Source organism: Centruroides vittatus, unplaced genomic scaffold, assembly GCF_030686945.1.
Source record: "Centruroides vittatus isolate TY-2023 unplaced genomic scaffold, ASM3068694v2 contig_453, whole genome shotgun sequence".
In the NCBI taxonomy this organism is placed as follows: domain Eukaryota; kingdom Metazoa; phylum Arthropoda; class Arachnida; order Scorpiones; family Buthidae; genus Centruroides; species Centruroides vittatus.
Genome location: NW_027122249.1, coordinates 1,190,202 through 1,210,502, shown reverse-complemented (window position 1 = coordinate 1,210,502; position 20,301 = coordinate 1,190,202). Strand labels below are relative to the sequence as shown.

At 29.0% G+C, this 20,301-nt stretch overlaps 2 protein-coding genes across 2 annotated transcripts in view; one reads left to right on the top strand and one right to left on the bottom strand.

Annotated features, from left to right (window-relative positions):
* LOC136977327 (ATP-binding cassette sub-family C member 4-like) overlaps nucleotides 1-20,301 on the top strand; it is a 231,954-nt gene that overhangs the window by 17,576 nt on the left and 194,077 nt on the right. The gene's annotated exons all lie outside the window — the stretch shown is intronic.
* LOC136977278 (ATP-binding cassette sub-family C member 4-like) overlaps nucleotides 1-20,301 on the bottom strand; it is an 81,132-nt gene that overhangs the window by 7,809 nt on the left and 53,022 nt on the right. Inside the window, exons 19-23 of the mRNA XM_067272741.1 lie at nucleotides 8,113-8,263; nucleotides 6,176-6,409; nucleotides 5,999-6,099; nucleotides 423-620; nucleotides 189-344 (exon numbers count right to left, since the gene is read on the bottom strand). Coding sequence (XP_067128842.1) covers nucleotides 189-344; nucleotides 423-620; nucleotides 5,999-6,099; nucleotides 6,176-6,409; nucleotides 8,113-8,263 — 840 coding nt within the window. The remainder of the gene's footprint in view (nucleotides 1-188; nucleotides 345-422; nucleotides 621-5,998; nucleotides 6,100-6,175; nucleotides 6,410-8,112; nucleotides 8,264-20,301) is intronic.

The following is a 20,301-nucleotide window of genomic DNA, read 5'->3' as shown; positions in this document are numbered from 1 at the left end:
GGTGCCCTAAAAATGTAGGCTGACACCTCAATTGCTCTGCTTTCCAGATATCAGAAAATATCGTTAAATGGTGTGTTTTATATTATTTAATAAATTAAACATTTATTCAGGAGAAAATAGAAATTAGCAAAGATTGATCATAAAAATTATTGGAAAGAAATTTTTTAACTGAAATAATGTTTATTTACTTGAGGAATGATTGATATTTTACTGCGCAAATCCCGAAGTCCAATATCTTTAGTGTCAATTCCATCGATAGTTATTCTTCCCATTGGTTCTGTCATGCGAAATAACGAAGCAATAATAGAACTCTTTCCAGCTCCTGTTCTACCAACAATTCCAATCTGAAATTAATAAACAATAAAAATCCCATGAAAACAGCAACTACTAGCAATACTGTTTGGAATTAGCAGATATATTACTTTTTCTCCCGAGTGAATACAAAATGTTAAATTTTTCAAAACAGTATTTTTATCGTTGGTATATTGTAGAGAAACATTATCGAATTGAATTTCCCCTTCTTGTGGCCAATCTTGGGGTGGTTGTTTATTAGGTGAACTTTCGTACGATGCTTCCGACTTCAATTTGCTGTAGTGCAGTATACGTTTTACTGAGTTCATCTGAAAAATTTACTTTTTATGAAATAACGCAAAGTTCGACATTTACTGCACAACAGTAAGTATCTTACTTTGCGTTTATTTATCCTAATTTATCATCTTATATATAAAATTCTCGTGTCACAATGTTAGTTACCGTACTCCTCCGAAACGGCTTTACCGATTTTTACCAAATTTTATATGCATATTCAGTAGGTCTGAGAATCGGCTACTATCTATTTTTCATACCCCTACACCATTTCCCCCTTTCAAAAATATATTTATATATGGATTAAGGCTTTTATGTCCAACAGATGGCGCTAACTCCCGACGACCTAAGTTTGCTTTTCTGTGAGGCATTCTGCTTTTCTGTGAGAATGGACTGAAGCAGATCATTTTCTATCTATCTATATAAATAAAATATAACGTTCGTTTGTTCCTACCGATTCCTTTGAAATTTTGACACAACGTTGCATTCGAATACGCACGTGTTTTTATATAATATACATGTCGAAATCCCCCCCAGTGGGGGGAGATGGACGGGATTAAGGCTTACCATGAAGAACTCGGCTTCTATTATACTATTTTACATGCGGTTTTTTGCGTTTTTAATTGCGTTTTAATAGGTTACGTCAACAGAATATACACTAAAAAGGGATTTTTCGATATTCCCCAGCGGGAAAAATGACGGGATTAAGACTTACTGTGAAGAACTCGGCTTTTATTATACTATTTTAGATGCGTTTTTGATTGCGTTTTAATAGGGTACGTCAAGAGAATGTACACTAAGAAGGGATTTTTTGAAATTCTCCCCACGGGGGAAGTGTGATACATTTATAATAGATACATTTTGAGCCACAACAACGCGTGGCCGGGTCAGCTAGTAACTTATATGTATTATGTAAAAGTTCAAAACACTGTAGATAAAGATATCTTCTATAGAAATAGCTGTAATAAACTTGATTTACGTTTAAGGGTTTCTGCAACTTTTTATTCCGATTAACGTTACAAAATGCAACAAATTGTTGTTAGAAGTTAAAATTAACTGTTTAGATTGATCAGAGTAAATAAAGAAAATTGACTTTTTAACAAGTAACTGGGAAGAAAGTTTTTGTTTACACAGTCATAAAACAATTAGTGGTTTATTGACATTAGCAACAGAGGGGGATTCGGAGTCTGCTCATTCACTTCTGCAAAAGCAATTAATATTAAATTTCCTATGGTAGCTATATTATATGTTGATCTAGTAATAGTCTCTTTAATCCGAAAAATATTGACGGTAGACTGCCTCACAGCTTAACAGGTTCCAAAAAACTCCTTTATTGCCTTTTTACAAATGCATTTCAGATCAGTATTATTTTTTCTGACCCCTCTTCAGTGCTTAAGTTCTTCATATACTCCTTAACACTTATACAGTACTTTCGAGTTCTGTTTACATTGCCTTTTAAAAGTACGGTGATTTTCCCTTGCAACAGTGCACTACAGCAATAAGGCATTCTTTAAAAATATTCCAAAACCTTACACATTTTAAAAAAAACTTAAAAACACAACATGTTATACAATTCTAGAACATTCCTCTCGGTACAGTTTTCTCTCGTCTACGACAATATGATTTTATTAATATAAACTTCTTACATGTTGTGTTTTTAATTTTTTTAAAAATGTATAAGGTTTTGGAATATTTTTAAAGAATGCCTTATTGCTGTAGTGCACTGTTGCAAGGGAAAATAACCGTACTTTTAGAAGGCAATGTAAACAGAACTCGAAAGTACTGTATAAGTGTTAAGGAGTATATGAAGAAGTTAAGCACTGAAGAGGAATCAGAAAAAATAATACTGATCCGAAATGCATTTGTAAAAAGGCAATAAAGGAGTTTTTTGGAACCTGTTAAGCTGTGAGGCAGTCTACCGTCAATATTTTTCGGATTAAAGAGACTATTACTAGATCAAAAGTAATTAAATTTTTTTCCCTGTTTCCTTAAAAAACTTTCATCTTACTTTATGGTAATTTGTCTTCGTGTTTATTAACACTAAGGTAAATTACCGTAAAGTAAATAATGTGTTGTGCCATCTGTTATAGGATGTTATTAAAAATAACTTTTATATTATCAATAATTATAACATGGTAATAATTATTTTGAGGGTAGATACGAGTTTCCTTATATTGTATGTGAAGTTAGAGAGAATGTTGTCAACTATTGAAGTTATTTGATATGCTTTTACAGAGTATTGTTAAAAAATATAGTTGGTACAAGTAGATTTGAATTAAGCTTAAATAATTTTTGGAATGCTATTTTTATATTAAATCTGTCTTATTTTTCTATTTTTTTATATTTCACCTGAAAACTAACATATTTTTTGTTTTTTTGTGTTTATATGTCTTTACCCTTTCGATGCGGTTATACGCCTTTAGGCGTATGTCACGTGACTTACCGTTAATTCGTGATGCGGCATACGCCTTTAGGCGTAATTAATCAAAAAATTCGATTATTTTGCGTTATATTCGATTTTCCAGCGATCTTAGCTTTGATTCGCTCTTCTGTAGGTCGATTGACTTTGTTTAAGCCAAAAAGTGTTTTCTGATCACCCCTGGGCCATAAATATTTCGGTAAAATGGACCCCCTATTATTCTACAGCAAATCTTCCCAGTTAACTACACAGTTGACTGAAAACAATCAAAGGGAAACTCCTTCTAAGGTTTTATTGGGTATCTTCTGTCTTTGTTGACATTACTTTAACTAATCACAGACTTGTGAAAGAAAAATTTGCCGCGAAAAGTCCCGTCTTCGACCTTCCAAGTAAAATGTAAACAATCGCAATAAATCCGCTTTTTAAATCGTTTTTTAGCATCAATTAACTAATTTAATGTATTTAGACATTAAATTAGATAATTCTACAGTATTTCGGCTAGTAAATATGTTTTCAAAACTATCTAGCAATAAATATTCCCAGGAAACTCCACCTCCCAATAGTAAATCTATGGAAGATCTTCTTGCTGTTAATTGGCTTTAAAAATTTTGTTTCTACGCCTATTACTCTCTAATTGGTAATTTTGTATTATGACTGAATCAACTTCAACGAATGAGAGTTTTTTTTTAAACCATTTGGTCGGGATTTTTCCGCGAAGAACCAATCCACGTGATTAAAGTCAGAATGTAAACAAACGTTAAAAGATAGCTATGTTCATCGTTTTAGAGCCGTAATTCTACTAGTTTTCATGTTATTTGACTTTACTTAGACAAGAAGATTTCTTATCAAAAGCTTCTATATGAAAAATTTACCGAAAAATTCATTACTTCCGGATATTGCGTAATTGCAGGAAAACTTAACTAATCGCTTATTTTAGTGTATTATTGTATAAAGCCCTGAAAAAATATAAAAAAGTGTCGAATATTCACTATTTTAAGCAGAAATATATGATTATAAACTGTTGCTTTACGATAACAATCGACCCCTCTCCCTGCCAAGTAATTAGAGACATAGTGTAAATAACGGCAATAACTTCTCCCCCGCTCTAGCTAGAGAGCTGCGGTTTTTTTTATTTAAAAGAAGACAGATGTATCTAACTAACAAATGTACAAAATTTAGCGATTTTCTGTAAATTAATTATTTTTTTCTTTTGTTCGTAAGCTTCAAATTTTAATATTATTTTAAATTTCTATTAAACTAAACATTAAACAATCGTAAACTGTGATATGTTCTTAATCAAACACAAAAAACAGATTAAACATAGCGAGATTTTGAAGCGAAATATCGCGATTTAAAAATTATCCAAAAACTGCAAAAAATGCGCCGCATGACAAATTCCACTCAATTATTTGCTGTAGATCGCAAGCATGGGAAGGGTTTAGCTCTCATCGGGTTGAGCGGGAAGTAAACACTCAATAGCTAGAAAGTTGTGTTCAAATTTAAACAAACAAACAAAACAGATGTCAATCCGTAACGCTTTACTTGATTTATATAGTGAATTTTGATACATACATTTTTTGAATTTCAAGATAAAATAATATTAGAATAAACGTAATTTTAAATAAATAAACAGCATTTATTTTAATCCACATGCATGCAGAAATTAAAAAGGTTTATGTAGATTTTACTAATAATTTTGTAACATTTTAATGAGTAATTCCGTAGTCTTACAGACCCACCTTATCTAAACTGTGTTTTTCATAATGTATTGATATATGATTTTTGTGTTCGAAATTATTTTCCTTAAATTATAAATTGAAAAAGTACTTAATACTTACATTGTAAAGATGTATTGAAAGAAATATAAAACGAACAAAATAAGAAAATTCATCACTACAAGCGAACTAATGTAACTAGAAAAAATGCAACAATTTCGAGAAATTTTACACTATGCTATTATTTGCCTTACAGGTCCAGGCATATTGATTCATAAAAATATTTAAGGACTCTTTAAAATTTGAACAGTATGGTACTGATTTTTTGCAAATATTTAACTATATTATAAATTATAAATTTTTAATTTTGTATAGTTACGTGGCTGTCAAAAATCGATTCTCAAGATTCAAAATTAATCGTCTCGAAATGTTTCAGTGAAAACGAAATTTTTTACTGTTGAAGGGAATGTTTTCTATATACAAAATAAATTGACTGAAAATATTAAAATAAATAAGTTAACAAATTTATTATTAGAAACAAACAAACATCTGGAAACAATGTGACACAATTGCAATTTGTAGCGCCTGTTTATTTCCTGGAAATTTTACATGACATTGGTAATGCTTGAAAGTCATTGACCCAAGCATTTTTTATTTTAAATTAATTTCACGGTGTAAAAATTTGAACAGCATGTTGTAATCATTGAGTAGTGAGGAACGTATTGATTTTTTTCATTTTTTTCACAAAATTTTATATATAAAGAAAACTAAAAACAATGTGTTGCTGGGTTTATGATCTCTAACGTAGAGTGAAATAAAATACGCGATTTCGAATGTTTTTACTGGTAAAACAAAATTTTGGAAAAGTATCAATACATTGAAGAATATTTACAAATCTGCTTATTAAACATATTTGTTCGATAAGATTTTCGATGTAAATTTAGTCTCATTATGATGTTTTCAACACCTAATTTTTGTTTATAAAACTTGCAGTTTTAAAAGATATTTCAATTTTTATACTTTACAGTCGAATACCTTAAAAATCTGTTTGTTTGATACTCAAATATCAAGCAAACAGATTTTTTATATCTGACTCAGATTCTATTATTGCCCTTTGTTTTCATAAGATATATGGGAAGAATAATAAGTAACTTTGTAATAAGTAGATTCCCTTTTACAAAAAGTCAATCTTTTTTGAAAACTGATTTATCTTGATAAAGAAATTTCACTGTTCATTTGATATTTATATTAACTATTGGATTTGTGTTATATGTATTACCTGAAATTCTACTTCGGATGTACATTTGATAACATATTGAAAGCTTGTAATTAATAATTTTCCATAATTCATAATAAGTCCAATTTGGCTTCCTGCATCATCTAAACTTGCAATTATACATTTAAAATATAGTATACTTATATTATAGTCTATAGAGATTTAAATAAATTTACTCACCTGTATTAATTAGAACACTGGAAATGATAAATGTAATAAGTAGATTTATTAAACAAATAATGTTACCATATATACTAATCCATCGATTCAATGACACATATATAAACCATTTTACAGTATGCTTATCCTGGTATTTATTAAACATGGTATTAAATTTAGTTTCAGCATTAAATGCCCTAATTGTTGAAAGCCCATAAAGAGAGACACTTAAATGAGAAAACACAGGACTTCTTGCTGTTAAAAGAAATATCTATATATAATTCAATAATTAATCGAAAATTTTAAAATAAAATAATTACATGTATTAAATTTATTGGAGAACTAGTAAAGTATCATAATATTATAAAATAAACGTTAAACAGAAAAATATAAGAAATAAGTTACACAGAGTCATATGTTACATACCATAATGCTTTTAAAATATATCTGTAAAAAATTTTGTGTTTATGCATACTTGTCTAATATTTAAATGTAACTATTAAAAAACTCATATCTCACAAAATACTGATCACAATATCATTTCACTCATCACATTCAAAACACCAATCTTTATGATAAGAAAAGAAGCTAAAAACACATTATAATTACGGTAACTGATCCGAAAAATACTCAAAATTTTTTCTATAAAATTTTTTAGAGAGAGTGAGTAGTCTGTCCTGTAGTTTCAATCTGCATATACATTTGTTGAACAGACTGCTTATGATGGTTACAGGTTTGCGCTCTCTGGGGAAAAGTTTATTAATCATAAAGGGCATATTGATAGTGCTAGAAACTTTATTCTGGGGATGTATGAATGCTTCTTCTCCGAAAACATCTTACACACGTTGTATATTTAGATATGGAGATCATTTATTGTCACGAATATCATCAATGTCAAAAATCAAGCAAGAAGCTGCATATGTTTCTCGAAAACACATTTATAGTTGAGAAACACTAAGAGAAATTTTCATAAGCAATCTGTTATAAGATGTTATTAAAAATAACTTTTGGATTGTGAATTATTATAATATGGTAATTATCTTAATTTTGAGAGTAAAGATAAGTTTCTTAATGTTGCATGTGAGGTTAAAAAGAGAATGTTCTCAAGCATTGAAGTATTGAAGTTATACTAATTAATATGCTTTTACTGTCAAAAATTAAATTCAATTGATACAAGTAGAATTTGTTATATCCTAAAATCAGTAGTGTTGAGAAAAATCTACATAAAATGCAAAGATAAAATGAAAAATAAATAAGTTATTTTTTAAGCCTAAATAATTTATGAAATGCTATGTTTTATCTTATTTTTGTCTCGGTTTTTTTACTATTTTATTTTTTATCTGAAAATCTGAAATAATTTTTTGTGTATGTGCTTATGTTTGTGAATTAAACTTTTATTCATTTACGTAATTTAAGAAAAATTTTTTCAAACATTGGAAGCCGTCATTCATCTTTTATCAGAGTGACAGGTAGGTGAACATTCAATAGCTAGAAAGCTGTGTTGGAATTTAAATGCATTTACCTTACTAATGGAAACTAAATAAATATTTCAGTGTTTTATAAATCTTTACAAAACAAAATAAATGCAGTTTCAGAAAATAACGTTTTCAATGATCATCGCAGATGGAAAATAAAATTTTTGTGTCCAACTGCTTACATTTGGACCACCGAACAGTGGACATGGAAGTAATTATGGAGTGACCGTTAATTACACTTGCTTAAATTAACTTCACTATAAATTATTATTTCAGCATGTCATAAGTTCAAGTACAATCACGACATGAAAGAATTGTTAACTCAAATTTTTTATGTATTATAAATGAACTGTTGTAAAACCTTACAACAGAGTATTTAAAATACATTTTTTCCATAATTTTCTTCTATAAGTTTTACGGAACCAATTACATTTATATTATATTCTTTATTTATATTATAAAATATAATTTTAAATTACGTACATTTTCCTTCCATCAGTTTTATACTTTTTAATATTCGGCTATATATCGTCCACAAAATACAGAATAACACTGAGAGGACGAATGTCAATATGAGTAGATAAGGACAGAAAATCGCCTGAAGAACACACATCCCCACCATAGGAAGATATCCCTGACACAAAAGAGTATAAATTGCTAATAAACAAACAGTAATTTAAGACATGCAATATTTTTATTATTATAATATTTCTGACATTGTAGACATTTTTGAGCAACATTATATATATAAAAAAATATAATCCGGTTATAATGTGATATTTATTAAATAATTTATTCAAAAAATCACTTATTATAATAAAAACACTGAAACAAATTTGCTCATCGGCTTTAAAAAAAGTATATCTTTATCATTATCATTTATTTCAGAAATTACTCTCAGCATCAACATATTAAATTATCCAACACCTTATTTGCTGAAAAACCTTTAATCTTTTTGACCTATTCCACAAGTCAGCATGTTTGTTTCTCAAAGGAATAATCACAAAACCACAAGTTAGCGGTTTTGTTTTCATAGCTATCCTGTTAAAAATAAGTTAATATATATATATATATATATATATATATCTGTGTGTGTATGTAAACCGTACATATACATATATATTAAAATAAGAAAACCAAGTACAGTAGAGACTCGTAAATCGGCACCGGTAATCAGAATCGCCGGTAATCGGCACGATTTTCAGTCGGACTGTGTCGTGCTGAATCGAACGGTTTTGATACTAAATTTACTTCTAAAGTATAATTTTCATGTTTTTATATTCTTCAATATATTTATTTTGTTTGTACAAAATGCAGAAATAATTTTTAACGATACGATAGTCTCGATTATTATTATAAAAATTTTCGTTAGGCTTAAAATCGACGAAAATTCAACACGAAGCGACACGCAACGGAGAAAAATTCAACAGGAAGCGACACGCAACGGAGAAAAATTCAATAGGAAGAGACACGCAACGGAGAAAAATTTGAACATCGGACAGATTAATATATTTTTTCGTATATAGACCGTAATCAGAACAAATCCCTAATCTGAACAACCCCAGTCTCCAATTGATTCCGATTTTCGGTTCACTACTGTATTTTATATATATACATTGCAGTCAAAACCACTTTTCAATTAGGACGCGTTTTAACTAGTTGAAACTAATTTGTACTGGTTGTCTTTGTTAAAACCCGTTTTGTCTAGTTAAAACTAGTTTTAACTGAAATTCATTTTTGACTTGCAGTAAATTCTAGTTATAACAAAGACATCCAGTATTAACTACTTTCAACTAGTTAAAACGCGTTTTAACTAAAAACTGGTTTTGACTGCAACATATTTAATATATATATTAAGTATTTGGTTTTCTTATTTTTATTGTACATCAAAAATTATTATCTCTAGGATAATCAGCTTGCTAATTAATTTAAAATAGTAACTGTCAATATACTTTTATAAAAAGAAGAAGTGAGAACAGTCATACAGTAATGTATTCTAGAAGTTTTAAATTATTCATAAAATTTCCGTGTTTTTATGGAGAGGTACCAGGGGTAGAGAATCGAACTCTAAACCACTTTTAACGGCGATTTTCTGATGAAGACTGCTCACTGGGTCACTGGGTGGCTTAATAAGAGGTCTTAGAATAATCGAGTGGGGAGGTCGCTGGTAATCGATAGGGTTCGAAATAAGACAGGTTAACATATAACAAAAAAAAGGTTAAATACATGGGGGAAAATTACACGCTATAACTTTTTAATAACTAATGGACTGAGAGAGAGAGAGTTTACACAAGGTATATCTCTGCGAGAGAATGGAGATGTCTTTTATATTGGGGGGGGGGGTAATTGCCGGAGATCCTTCATGGAGTCTGGAACAGGGCGAACCAGCTATCATCGTCTGTGGCATTCCTGGTATGTCCGCCGATAATGGCGAGACAAGCTGAGACTATTTTGGGCTTCAGGGGATGTCTGCTCTGACGATCAGTTGTGACCCCTTTTTATATGCGTTGCACTTGAGAATTGACTCAGGTTACTTTGATTTTATGTGTTCTAAGTTCAATGTCCTGATTCGATAGATACAGGCCTTCAAGAACCAGATGATTCATCAGATATTTTCTTGCCGTTATCGTCGCTTGTCTTACCTCATAAGTAGTATGAATTCGATGCAAACTGGGGTATAAAATTAAATTAATATAGATTTTAATGTAAATGAATGATACAAACTGGGTTATAAAAATAAAGAGGATTACGCTCTACTCTGAAGTGAAGTCAAAAATTGTTCCTTATCAGCATCAAAAAATAATTCCCCTCCTACCTCACCCATCTAATAATCATCTCCTTCCATCAATAAAGTTTAATTTGTTAGAATTCCTACCTCACCCATCTCCCTCCATCAATAAAGTTTAATTTGTTAGAATTCCTACTTCAAGATAATTACAAAAATCCCTCCCCACCATCTGTGAAGTAGGTTCTATTTATAAAAATTGTCTTATACCCTGATTTTGAAAATTCTTTCCCACATCCCTAATGACCTTAGACGTTTTTGTAGTAGCCTCTGTTTTTTTTTTTTTAAATGAGAGATTTATATCTACCCCGGCTTTAAAATAGATGATGAAAATTCTTTGCAATGTCCTTAGAGTAATTACAAATTCACCTTTCTAACATCCTTGAAGTAGCCTCTCTACCTGAAGCACTTCTTTACCAATGCCTTCATATGCCTTTGTTTTTGTAAGAAGAACAGAAGTAAAATCCTGTGCTCTTTTTTAAGATGTAAGTTTTTACTAATGATGTTAGAAATATCAGAATATATTTCTAGATAATACAATTGACTCTTTTTAAGATTTAATAATTTTTATTTTTAAAAAATCTAATATAATATTACAGATTTTTAATTTTCTTCTTCTTCTTCTTCTTCGTCGAATTTATTTAACCGATCCATTATGTCATCAACGATGTTACTAATATCTTGAAGTATATAGACTAACAAACTATGAGAATTTTCGGTAATATATTTATGATCTAGTTTCTGATATTTTATAATGTAACACCAGAAAAGATGATATTTGAAATCATGAATGAAATCTTCGTTCAGTATTTGATAGCGAGAAACTAAATCCCAGTGGAGATAATCTTTTAATTCCCTCAGTGTATCTGTTTTTAATCGTTGATATTTTAAAACTATTCTCATATTTAATTTATCAATATATTTCTTAACAAAATTATCAGAGAGAAGCTGAAATTTTGCTATTTTATCCCAATTAAGATATTCTGAAAAATTATCTATGAATTCTTCATCTAATACTTGATGTTCAGAAATTAAATTCCAGTTTGCATGTTTAATATGTTTTTTGATGAATGTAGTAGTGAATATATAATTTTTCCATATTAATTCCCAGTTTAAACTATCTGCAAATTCAGAAATGAAGTCTCGACTTAAATCAGTTTTTTGGCTTATAATTTCCCAGTTAACAAAGTTTTTAAAACGTCTGATGTTATTTTCATCCATGGGTAAACTCGAGAATTTTTTCCATTCCAGTGAAGTAATGTATGTGTAGTCTATAAAAAAAATTCGATATTAGGATAAAGTTTTTATTTTTTTTTTACATAAACATATTATTGGTTACAACATTTTTAAAAAAGTACAGTAATGATTATTACAGTTGATTACTACAATTAACACAACCGCATTTTATAAAATTCTTATTACATAACAGTATTGTTATCTGGTTAGTTAGTATAAAAAATTTACAATAGTATTTCTTATTCTCCGGTAATTTAAATAATCCGGCCTTATTCACAGCTTGTTTTAAACAAAGATATGTTTTACTCGAAACACCATGTATTAAACAAGTTTTTGAATTTCGTTTCCTCTTGTATAATAATATATAACCGTATTGAGGGTATGATGATATCAGAAAATCTGGAAGAATTTAAATATAAAAATTATAATGCCCAAACGATGTCACATCTATACCATTATCAGAAATAAATTTTTTATCATAAAATGGTGAGAGTGATATTTTATTCTGAAGATATGTTGTCACAACATGATTTTTACTTTTAATTCCAAACTGCTGATTTCTCAATAGTCGACTATTAAATAAAACTTCTTTATATTTTTCATGGTGAAAGGTTTTAACAACGGATTTTTTAATTCCTTTAGCTGTTTTTTTATTTTGATTATCAAAAATATATGAATACATTTTTGGTTTTAATGAACAAAATTCTATTATAGGTTTAGATGATGTCTCATCTTTAAAATATCCTAGTTTATTTTTGTTCCTTACATCAAATAGTTTGTGTGTAGTTGGATAGTTGCTAAAATCGAAAATATCTGGAAATGATTTAAAGTCCTCATATATGTCATCTGTATGGATTTGAAGCGTTAGTGAATCGGTATCGGTATATAATAAATTTACATTTTCACCATATTTATTTTTAAATATTTTATAAAATGTTTGATACATATGCAATTTACTTAATTCTAATACACAAAACCCTACATAAATTGGTTTATCCAAACATAAGTTAATTTTTTTCATTTTAAAAATTGTGAGATTATCATTAATAATTTGGAAATTTTCGAGAGATATCTGGGATAAATATTTCCGACATTGATTTTCAGTTGTAGCTGTTTTTAAATTTAAGCGTTTCCTTACATTTTGACAGGTCTTCCCAAAAAAGCTGTTATTCATTAATTTAAAAAAAGATTTATCGAAATCATTTGTTGATTCCTGGCGTTTTTTGTTATTAAAAAGTACATATTTTTTAAGCCAGGGCTCTTGGTTAAATCCGAGCACTCGATGAATTTTAGTTAATATTAACCCCTCTTCTAAATAAAATTTTAAATTTCTATAATGAATTACATAATTTTGTTTATCAAAAAGAGTTGGAATTAATTTCTTATTATTATTATTATATTTTAAATTTAATTTAGTTAATATTGATTTTTGATAATTTGATAATAAATCATAAGGAATGATGAGGTGTTCTGGAGCTAGTGGTAAGTCATTATGACGCTGGTGAATATTTGGGGGATATTTTAAATCAACTTCTAAAATATAGCCTATATCATTTCTATCGGGGATATTACGAATGTCTAAAGCATTTATCTCATCCTCAGATAACCATCTGAAATTATTTACAGGTAAATAAGAACTCATTACAAATCCATAGAGATTATTAGCATCTATCGAAATGATATAGTTATGTGGTTGATTTTTATCATAGGTTTTTGGAATTAGAGGGTTATTAGCTTTAGCAAATCGTTTTCCGCAGAGACATAGCCCCCCTCTCATCCCCCCCTCAATAAAAAGATACATATTAATATCTCGAAATAATTCTAGCTCGATTTTTGTCATTTTTAACCCGCAATTCCAAGTTAGGTCTGGAGCTGTTATGAAATATACTGGATCTAAATTATAATACTTTAAACTTAATTTTCTAAAATTTTGGAATATATCAGCTAATAATAAAGTGTCAACATATTGATATAATTTTAAATAATCCTTAAAATTTTTACAATGAAATTTTTCCCAAACTAATTTTGCATGCTGGTAATCATCATCACTAATATTTTCTCCAGATAATTCATTATAAAAATATTTTTTTGGGGGTAAACATCTCTCGTATAAAATATCCTCGTTTTTAAAATAAGAATAGGGAAAAATTCCTTTTCTTTTTAACAAATTTTTATTTTTGTTGTTATAGAAAAATTGATTAAAAATAGGAAAATTATAATTTGCATTTTTTAAATTTTCTGTTAATCTATCTAGCGAGGAATTTAAAAATTGATAACTATCAATGAATTTAAAATGATCTAGAGTAAACGTTGTAAATTTTTCTGAATTTACAGGAATAATCTGAATTCTCGAAAATAGTTTTGGGGGGATATTTTTGAAAATCAGATGAGAGTCATAACCTGTAAAATTATGTAGTATAATGGGAATAAATTTTTTGAATCTATAATTCAAATTGCAGTGATTATGGGACATTCCCCGAAATTTCCCTGTCAGGTGATCGTGGTCTCTTACTCTGATATCATCATTATTAAACCCCTCCTCACATATATGACACTGATGTTCATAATTATCGGGAATAGTATCTATATTCATTTCTACATAAGTATTTATTTTATCTAATAAAATATTTAATTGATTCTGAATATCAAATAAAAAATGCTTAATAGGATCTTTACCACAATAAAAATTACAATATAATAAAGTATCATCATTTTCAATAATAACAATAGAATAACATATAGGTTTATGAATCTGAATAGTTTTAGTAAAACTAGAATTTAGATTTACAGCATCTACGTGAACTTCCTCTAGAATTGATTCAAAATCTGCAAAAATCACTACAGGATGATATAATTGCTTTTCATAATTACTAAATTTAGCAATCGCCTTTTCTCCAGTCGGAGTAGAAACTTTTTGATATTTATAATTAGAGCATAATTTTATGTGCTCGTTTAAGGTATGGCTTCTCTGGAAGCCTATTAGACAGCGGGGACAGAATTTTCTAATCCCTGATTTTTCAGACAATAGTCTGTTAAAGTTTCTAATTAGAAAATAATGGGATTTATATAATAACAAATTAATTTCTTTTTCAAATTGATATTTACTTATATAAATAGGGTAAATTATTTCTTTTTCGTATCCAAATACTTGAATTTTCAAACAATTATTTTTTTCGAATGAAGGGATATTTTTAATATTTACTGGAAATTTTAGAGTATTTGTATTTAAATATTTCAAAAATTTCCTATACGAATAAATTGAATTTTTGTTATTAGTATTTGGATACAAACTAGCAATTATACAGTATAAAAAACAGTAATTATCACTACATTTAATATTCAACAAACAATGCTTATTTGATAGACGTTTGGGTAGGATGACCCCTGCACACCCCCCATTCTCAGCCTTATAAATTCCTAAATGAATATCCACAAATATAATTTCTTTAATAATCCACCCAGACCCATTTTTAATAAACTGATCAATGAAGTTTAAAATTGTGTCGAAAGCATTTGTTAACCTTTCATTGATCATATATTGAGATAAAATATGTTCTACCCGACTGGAGAAAAATATGTCTTGAGTAATAATCTCATCCTCCAAATATTTTATAAATCTTATCTTTAAATTTAATAAAAATTTCATTCTCGAAATTAAATCATTATTAGTTAAAATACTATAAATAGTACCTCTAATATTTTCAAGTAAAATACTCGGATCGCTATAATTAGAGATAAATGCTCTATAACTTCTCACATAACCTTTGAACGCTGTTTTTCTTAATGCAAATGTAAAAGCCATATTACCATAGAATAAATTTTATACACTTAAAATATAATATTATATACTTAACATAGTATTAATTGAACACTGTTGTTCTTAATGCAAATGTGAAAGCCATATTACCATAGAATAAATTTTATACACTTAAAATATAATATTATATACTTAGTATTAATTGAACACTGTTGTTCTTAATAAATTTTATATACTAAAAACCGTTATACACTTAAAACATAGTATTAAAACTAGAACTTTAAATTTTACTGTACTCATCCAAATGTTCTTGTATGGCGTTAAATGCTTGTTTATACTTCTTGAAGTCAGTCACCTTGATATTATATTTGTTGGGAGGGTATGACCCTCTGGATTTGCTTAGACACACATAAAAATTTGCCTTAAACTCCTGTATCTCAATTCTCTCCGAATCGCTAATTTTAACTTTAAAGTCAGGAATTTTTGGTTGCTTACTTTTCTCCTCAGTTAAATCCAAATCAAATCTCTGTTTTTTTTCGGTAGTCTCCCCAGTTTTTGTTTTTGAAGTTCTCTTCTTACTTGTCTTCTTTTCGAAATCAAAGTCAAATTCTAGAATTAGTTTATAAAAATATATAATTTAAATTAAGATGAGTGATATTATTACTAAAATAGAATTACGTACCTCCGTCCGACGACATTTTTTCTTTAGCACTAGAAGAAATAACGAGTAGAAGAATCACTAGGTGAAGAATCGATGAGTGAAGTTTTTAGGAAAAATTGCTCCCTTTTTATCCCCTGTTAGTGGCCTACACTCGTGTTTGAGGTGACGCATGCAAGTAAATTAGGGCACATCCGTCTTTGAAGGTAACGGTTGAAACTAAATTAGGACATATCTGTCTTCGAAGGTAACGCTTCTTAATAGCTATGAGGAAGTGTCATCGACCCTAGGTCATTGGGAGTGTTTGTGTGTTTTCCTGGTTAGGTTATTAACCTTCAAGAGTTGCAGTCATCAAGCTTAAAACAAACTATCTATCCTAAATTTACGAACTTTTTTAATAATCCCCCTATTGTTATACTAACTGCTAACATGATGAAAACAAAAACCTTCTGAAGAGTATAATATAATATTTTTAAATATAGCATGGAAAATAACGAGGAAAGTTGTGTCGAGGTGAGTGAGGAGAGTGCAGCTGCGGCATATAGAGCCATGATTAGAGGAGTGAAGAATTATGATAAGAATAAAAGCACCACTCTAATCATGGCTGTGATGCCGCAGGGTGCTTACATCCCATACAGGGTCCACGATAGATATTTAGCCCAGCAGAGGTGGGTGGCTCTAACGGGTAGGAGTGAAAGAGGGATAATTAGAGCCATCGCACCTCAGCTGGAAGAGGTGGACTCTGTATCTTTATATAATATCGGGGAGGGCCCACACTCTCCTCTAGAATCACCACCATCGACATCCTCGTCATCATCATCCTCGTCGTCATCATCATCATCATCCTCGTCGTCGTCGTCATCATCATCATCATCATCATCATCATCATCATCATCATCATCATCATCATCGGACAATGAGGGGTCTAGTTCTTCTGAGGATGAAGCTCCTTCTACAAAAAGACAGAGGAACTAGAACCCCCTCATAAAAAACACATCAAGGAATTAAATCATTTCAGCATAGTATCTTCATGAGAACAAAAGTGTCAATGGCATCATTCATCATCTCATTTAAACTCTATTATTTAATGTAGCTTTGCCTAGTGATACCAGTATTCATTTTACTTACCGAGTGTAGTCTAACAATCTATTCGCGTGTTTTAGTTTTATGTTTATTACACATGATTTTACAAATTATTTTTTAATGGTATGAATTGTAACTCGTGGTATTCTATATTTAAATTACCACTTTTAAAAAAGATGTAATCACATGGTGTAATACGATACTGCTTAATCAGAATTTTACTCGGCACAGACAGATACTTTATTTTTAAATACATTTTAGAATTTTTATTTAATTTGATTTTAGTAGTAATTTTATAACTGGTGATTAGATCTGTTTTAATGCATTTTATACCTGGTAATGTGGAGTACAATATTTTATATTTAGAAAAATGTGTCATGTTTTGTAATAATTCATCCTGTAATTGTTATATTCTAATTGGAGTCTATAGTATTTAAAGACAGCACAAAATTTAAAGTGTGTCAAACATTTTCATTAATTTTTATTTTCACATTTTAACATGATCTTTACATACAAAAACTTTTTTGTAATTTGTATTCATTAAAAATTGAATGTAGAATTTTTCTGTTAAATAAACTGTGTTCTCAATCAAAAATTTATTTTAAAATTTTTATTACACTCTCCTGTGGAATCATTTTAACATGATCTTTACATACAAAAACTTTTTTGTAATTTGTATTCATTAAAAATTGAATGTAGAATTTTTCTGTTAAATAAACTGTGTTCTCAATCAAAAATTTATTTTAAAATTTTTATTACACTCTCCTGTGGAATCATTTTAACATGATCTTTACATACAAAAACTTTTTTGTAATTTGTATTCATTAAAAATTGAATGTAGAATTTTTCTGTTAAATAAACTGTGTTCTCAATCAAAAATTTATTTTAAAATTTTTATTACACTCTCCTGTGGAATCATCATAAAAAATATTAATGGAGGAATTATATAACATCATAGCTGAGTTAATCAACTTCCTATCATATGCTTTAAAGTTGTTTCGGATAAAAACCATATTTTGTATGAGTCAGTTTGGTAGATGTCTATATTAAAATTTAAGAATTCAATTTTTGTATTGATGATGTCATATAAACTAAAGCTAAAATCATAAATCACCAGTATATTAAGCTGGATGAGAAAATCCTCTAGCTATTCTCACAGGTCAACCTGAATGCGGAAGTTTTTATCAGGGTTGTCAAGTTGATGGGTGAGGGAGAAATCCCCTACCCCTGGGTAAGAAACACGGAAGTAATCTTTTTTCTATAAATACTCGACAGACATTCACTAGCTTTTAGAGAAAAATCACGGTAGCAACCACTGGAGAAACATGAGTATCAATGAGTGGACTCAAGCAAAAATGGATAGTAAGTTTTTTTTTTAAAAAAATATGTTTAGTAGTAGTCCTAGCTATAATAATCTATATATAAAATTAATTTTACTATTTTAGATAAGCCCGGGGTTATACTAGATTGCCAGGGATTCAGATTTAAAAATGAAGCATGTTTACACCCATACAACGGATATTTAATACGACAGATGGGGTATACAGGTTTTAATTCGGAGGATTTTGGAGTTATTAATTTTTTCCACCCCGAAATACGGTGGGATAAATTAACTTTATCCGATAAAAAAACTGTTAGATTCTGTAATAGATTACATAAATTATATTTATCGTATAAGCCTGAAAATGATGAATGGATTCATCATGATGATATTGTTTTTACTTTTAAAAATTTATTTCAAAAATATGGATTTATTTTTTTTAAAGGGGGGGAAATAGAAAAACTTTTAATTCGTAGAGCAAATGATATCTGTAATACCGCCATTAAATCGCTAGATGTGGAAAAATTCGGAGTTCCAAAATCTTCCGAAATTAAAATACTGTGTCCCTATCATTGGGATTTCCAACACCATTGCGGCTTGTGTAATGTCTTTTCATATAAGCATTATATGAAAACAGGTAAAAATATATTATTTTGTTTTAAATATTACCTCATTTTGAAAATATTAAATATATTTTTACTTTTACATAGAATTATCGGATGTATTCTGAAAACCCTTCCTGCATTGAAGAAAAACATGAATGTAAATTTTGTAAATAAAAACACAATTTTATATTTTAAATAGATTTTTTTATTGAATTACAACATTGATTATTAGTTGTTACAATCGGTTTTGACAAATGAAAATTATTTTTAACAAACTTTTTAACAAATTCATCGTTATAAAATTTATCCGTTACATGTAATTCTGATAAACATAGATTTCTATTAATTTTATATAAAAAATATAAGCAAAAATAACCGCAGTTTAAGGAAAACAAACTTTGGTGAATAATATTATTCCAACAATATTTTTTTGAATTTCGTTTTATAAATCTGATGATATTTGCTTTCCTCGGTTTTAATCCATAACTGTCGTAATAAATGCAAGAATTTTTATCTTTCGTAAAAAATACTGATACCCAATGGCTTCCTCGCTTATTTCTTTCATCTAAATTAATTATAAATGATTGCTTATTACCAACTCGAAACGGGAGATCGTCTGATGCAAACACTCCCCCAAAATTTCTTTTTATTTTCGGATCGCTCGCCGCTAATCTCCATAAAGTAACGGTATTCATTAATAATCGGTGAATACAGTTCGTGAATGATCAATTTCTAAAGTATTATTATATTCCAACAAACAAATAACATTTACCGTTTCTTGTATCGCCTTTGAGAACTTTAGTTCAATAGCAATGTTTCCCAGCTGGTTCACGCTTATATGACCCTCAGATCCTGATTTATCAGGGGTGAGGTCAAAACAATATAGAGCATAGCCATCTTTATATTCATCATAAGATATATTTGTAGATCTGTGATGGTGAATACATCCAGTATCTTCAAATAAGGAGATAAAATTTCTTGCATAAATTTTATTGCTATAGTCCGGACAGTATGGTTTAGCGGGAACCATCTGATTGTCTTTTGATAAACATATATAATTTAAATTATAATTTTTAAAATTAAAAGGATTACGCTTTACATTTCCGTTAAATGCTGAGTTGGAAACTAATCCCAGAGTTATTCTGTAGGGTAGCTGACCTATAACTACATTCGAAATACTTGTAGACTGAATTCCACTCGTTAAAGTAAAAACTTTAACATCAGTTC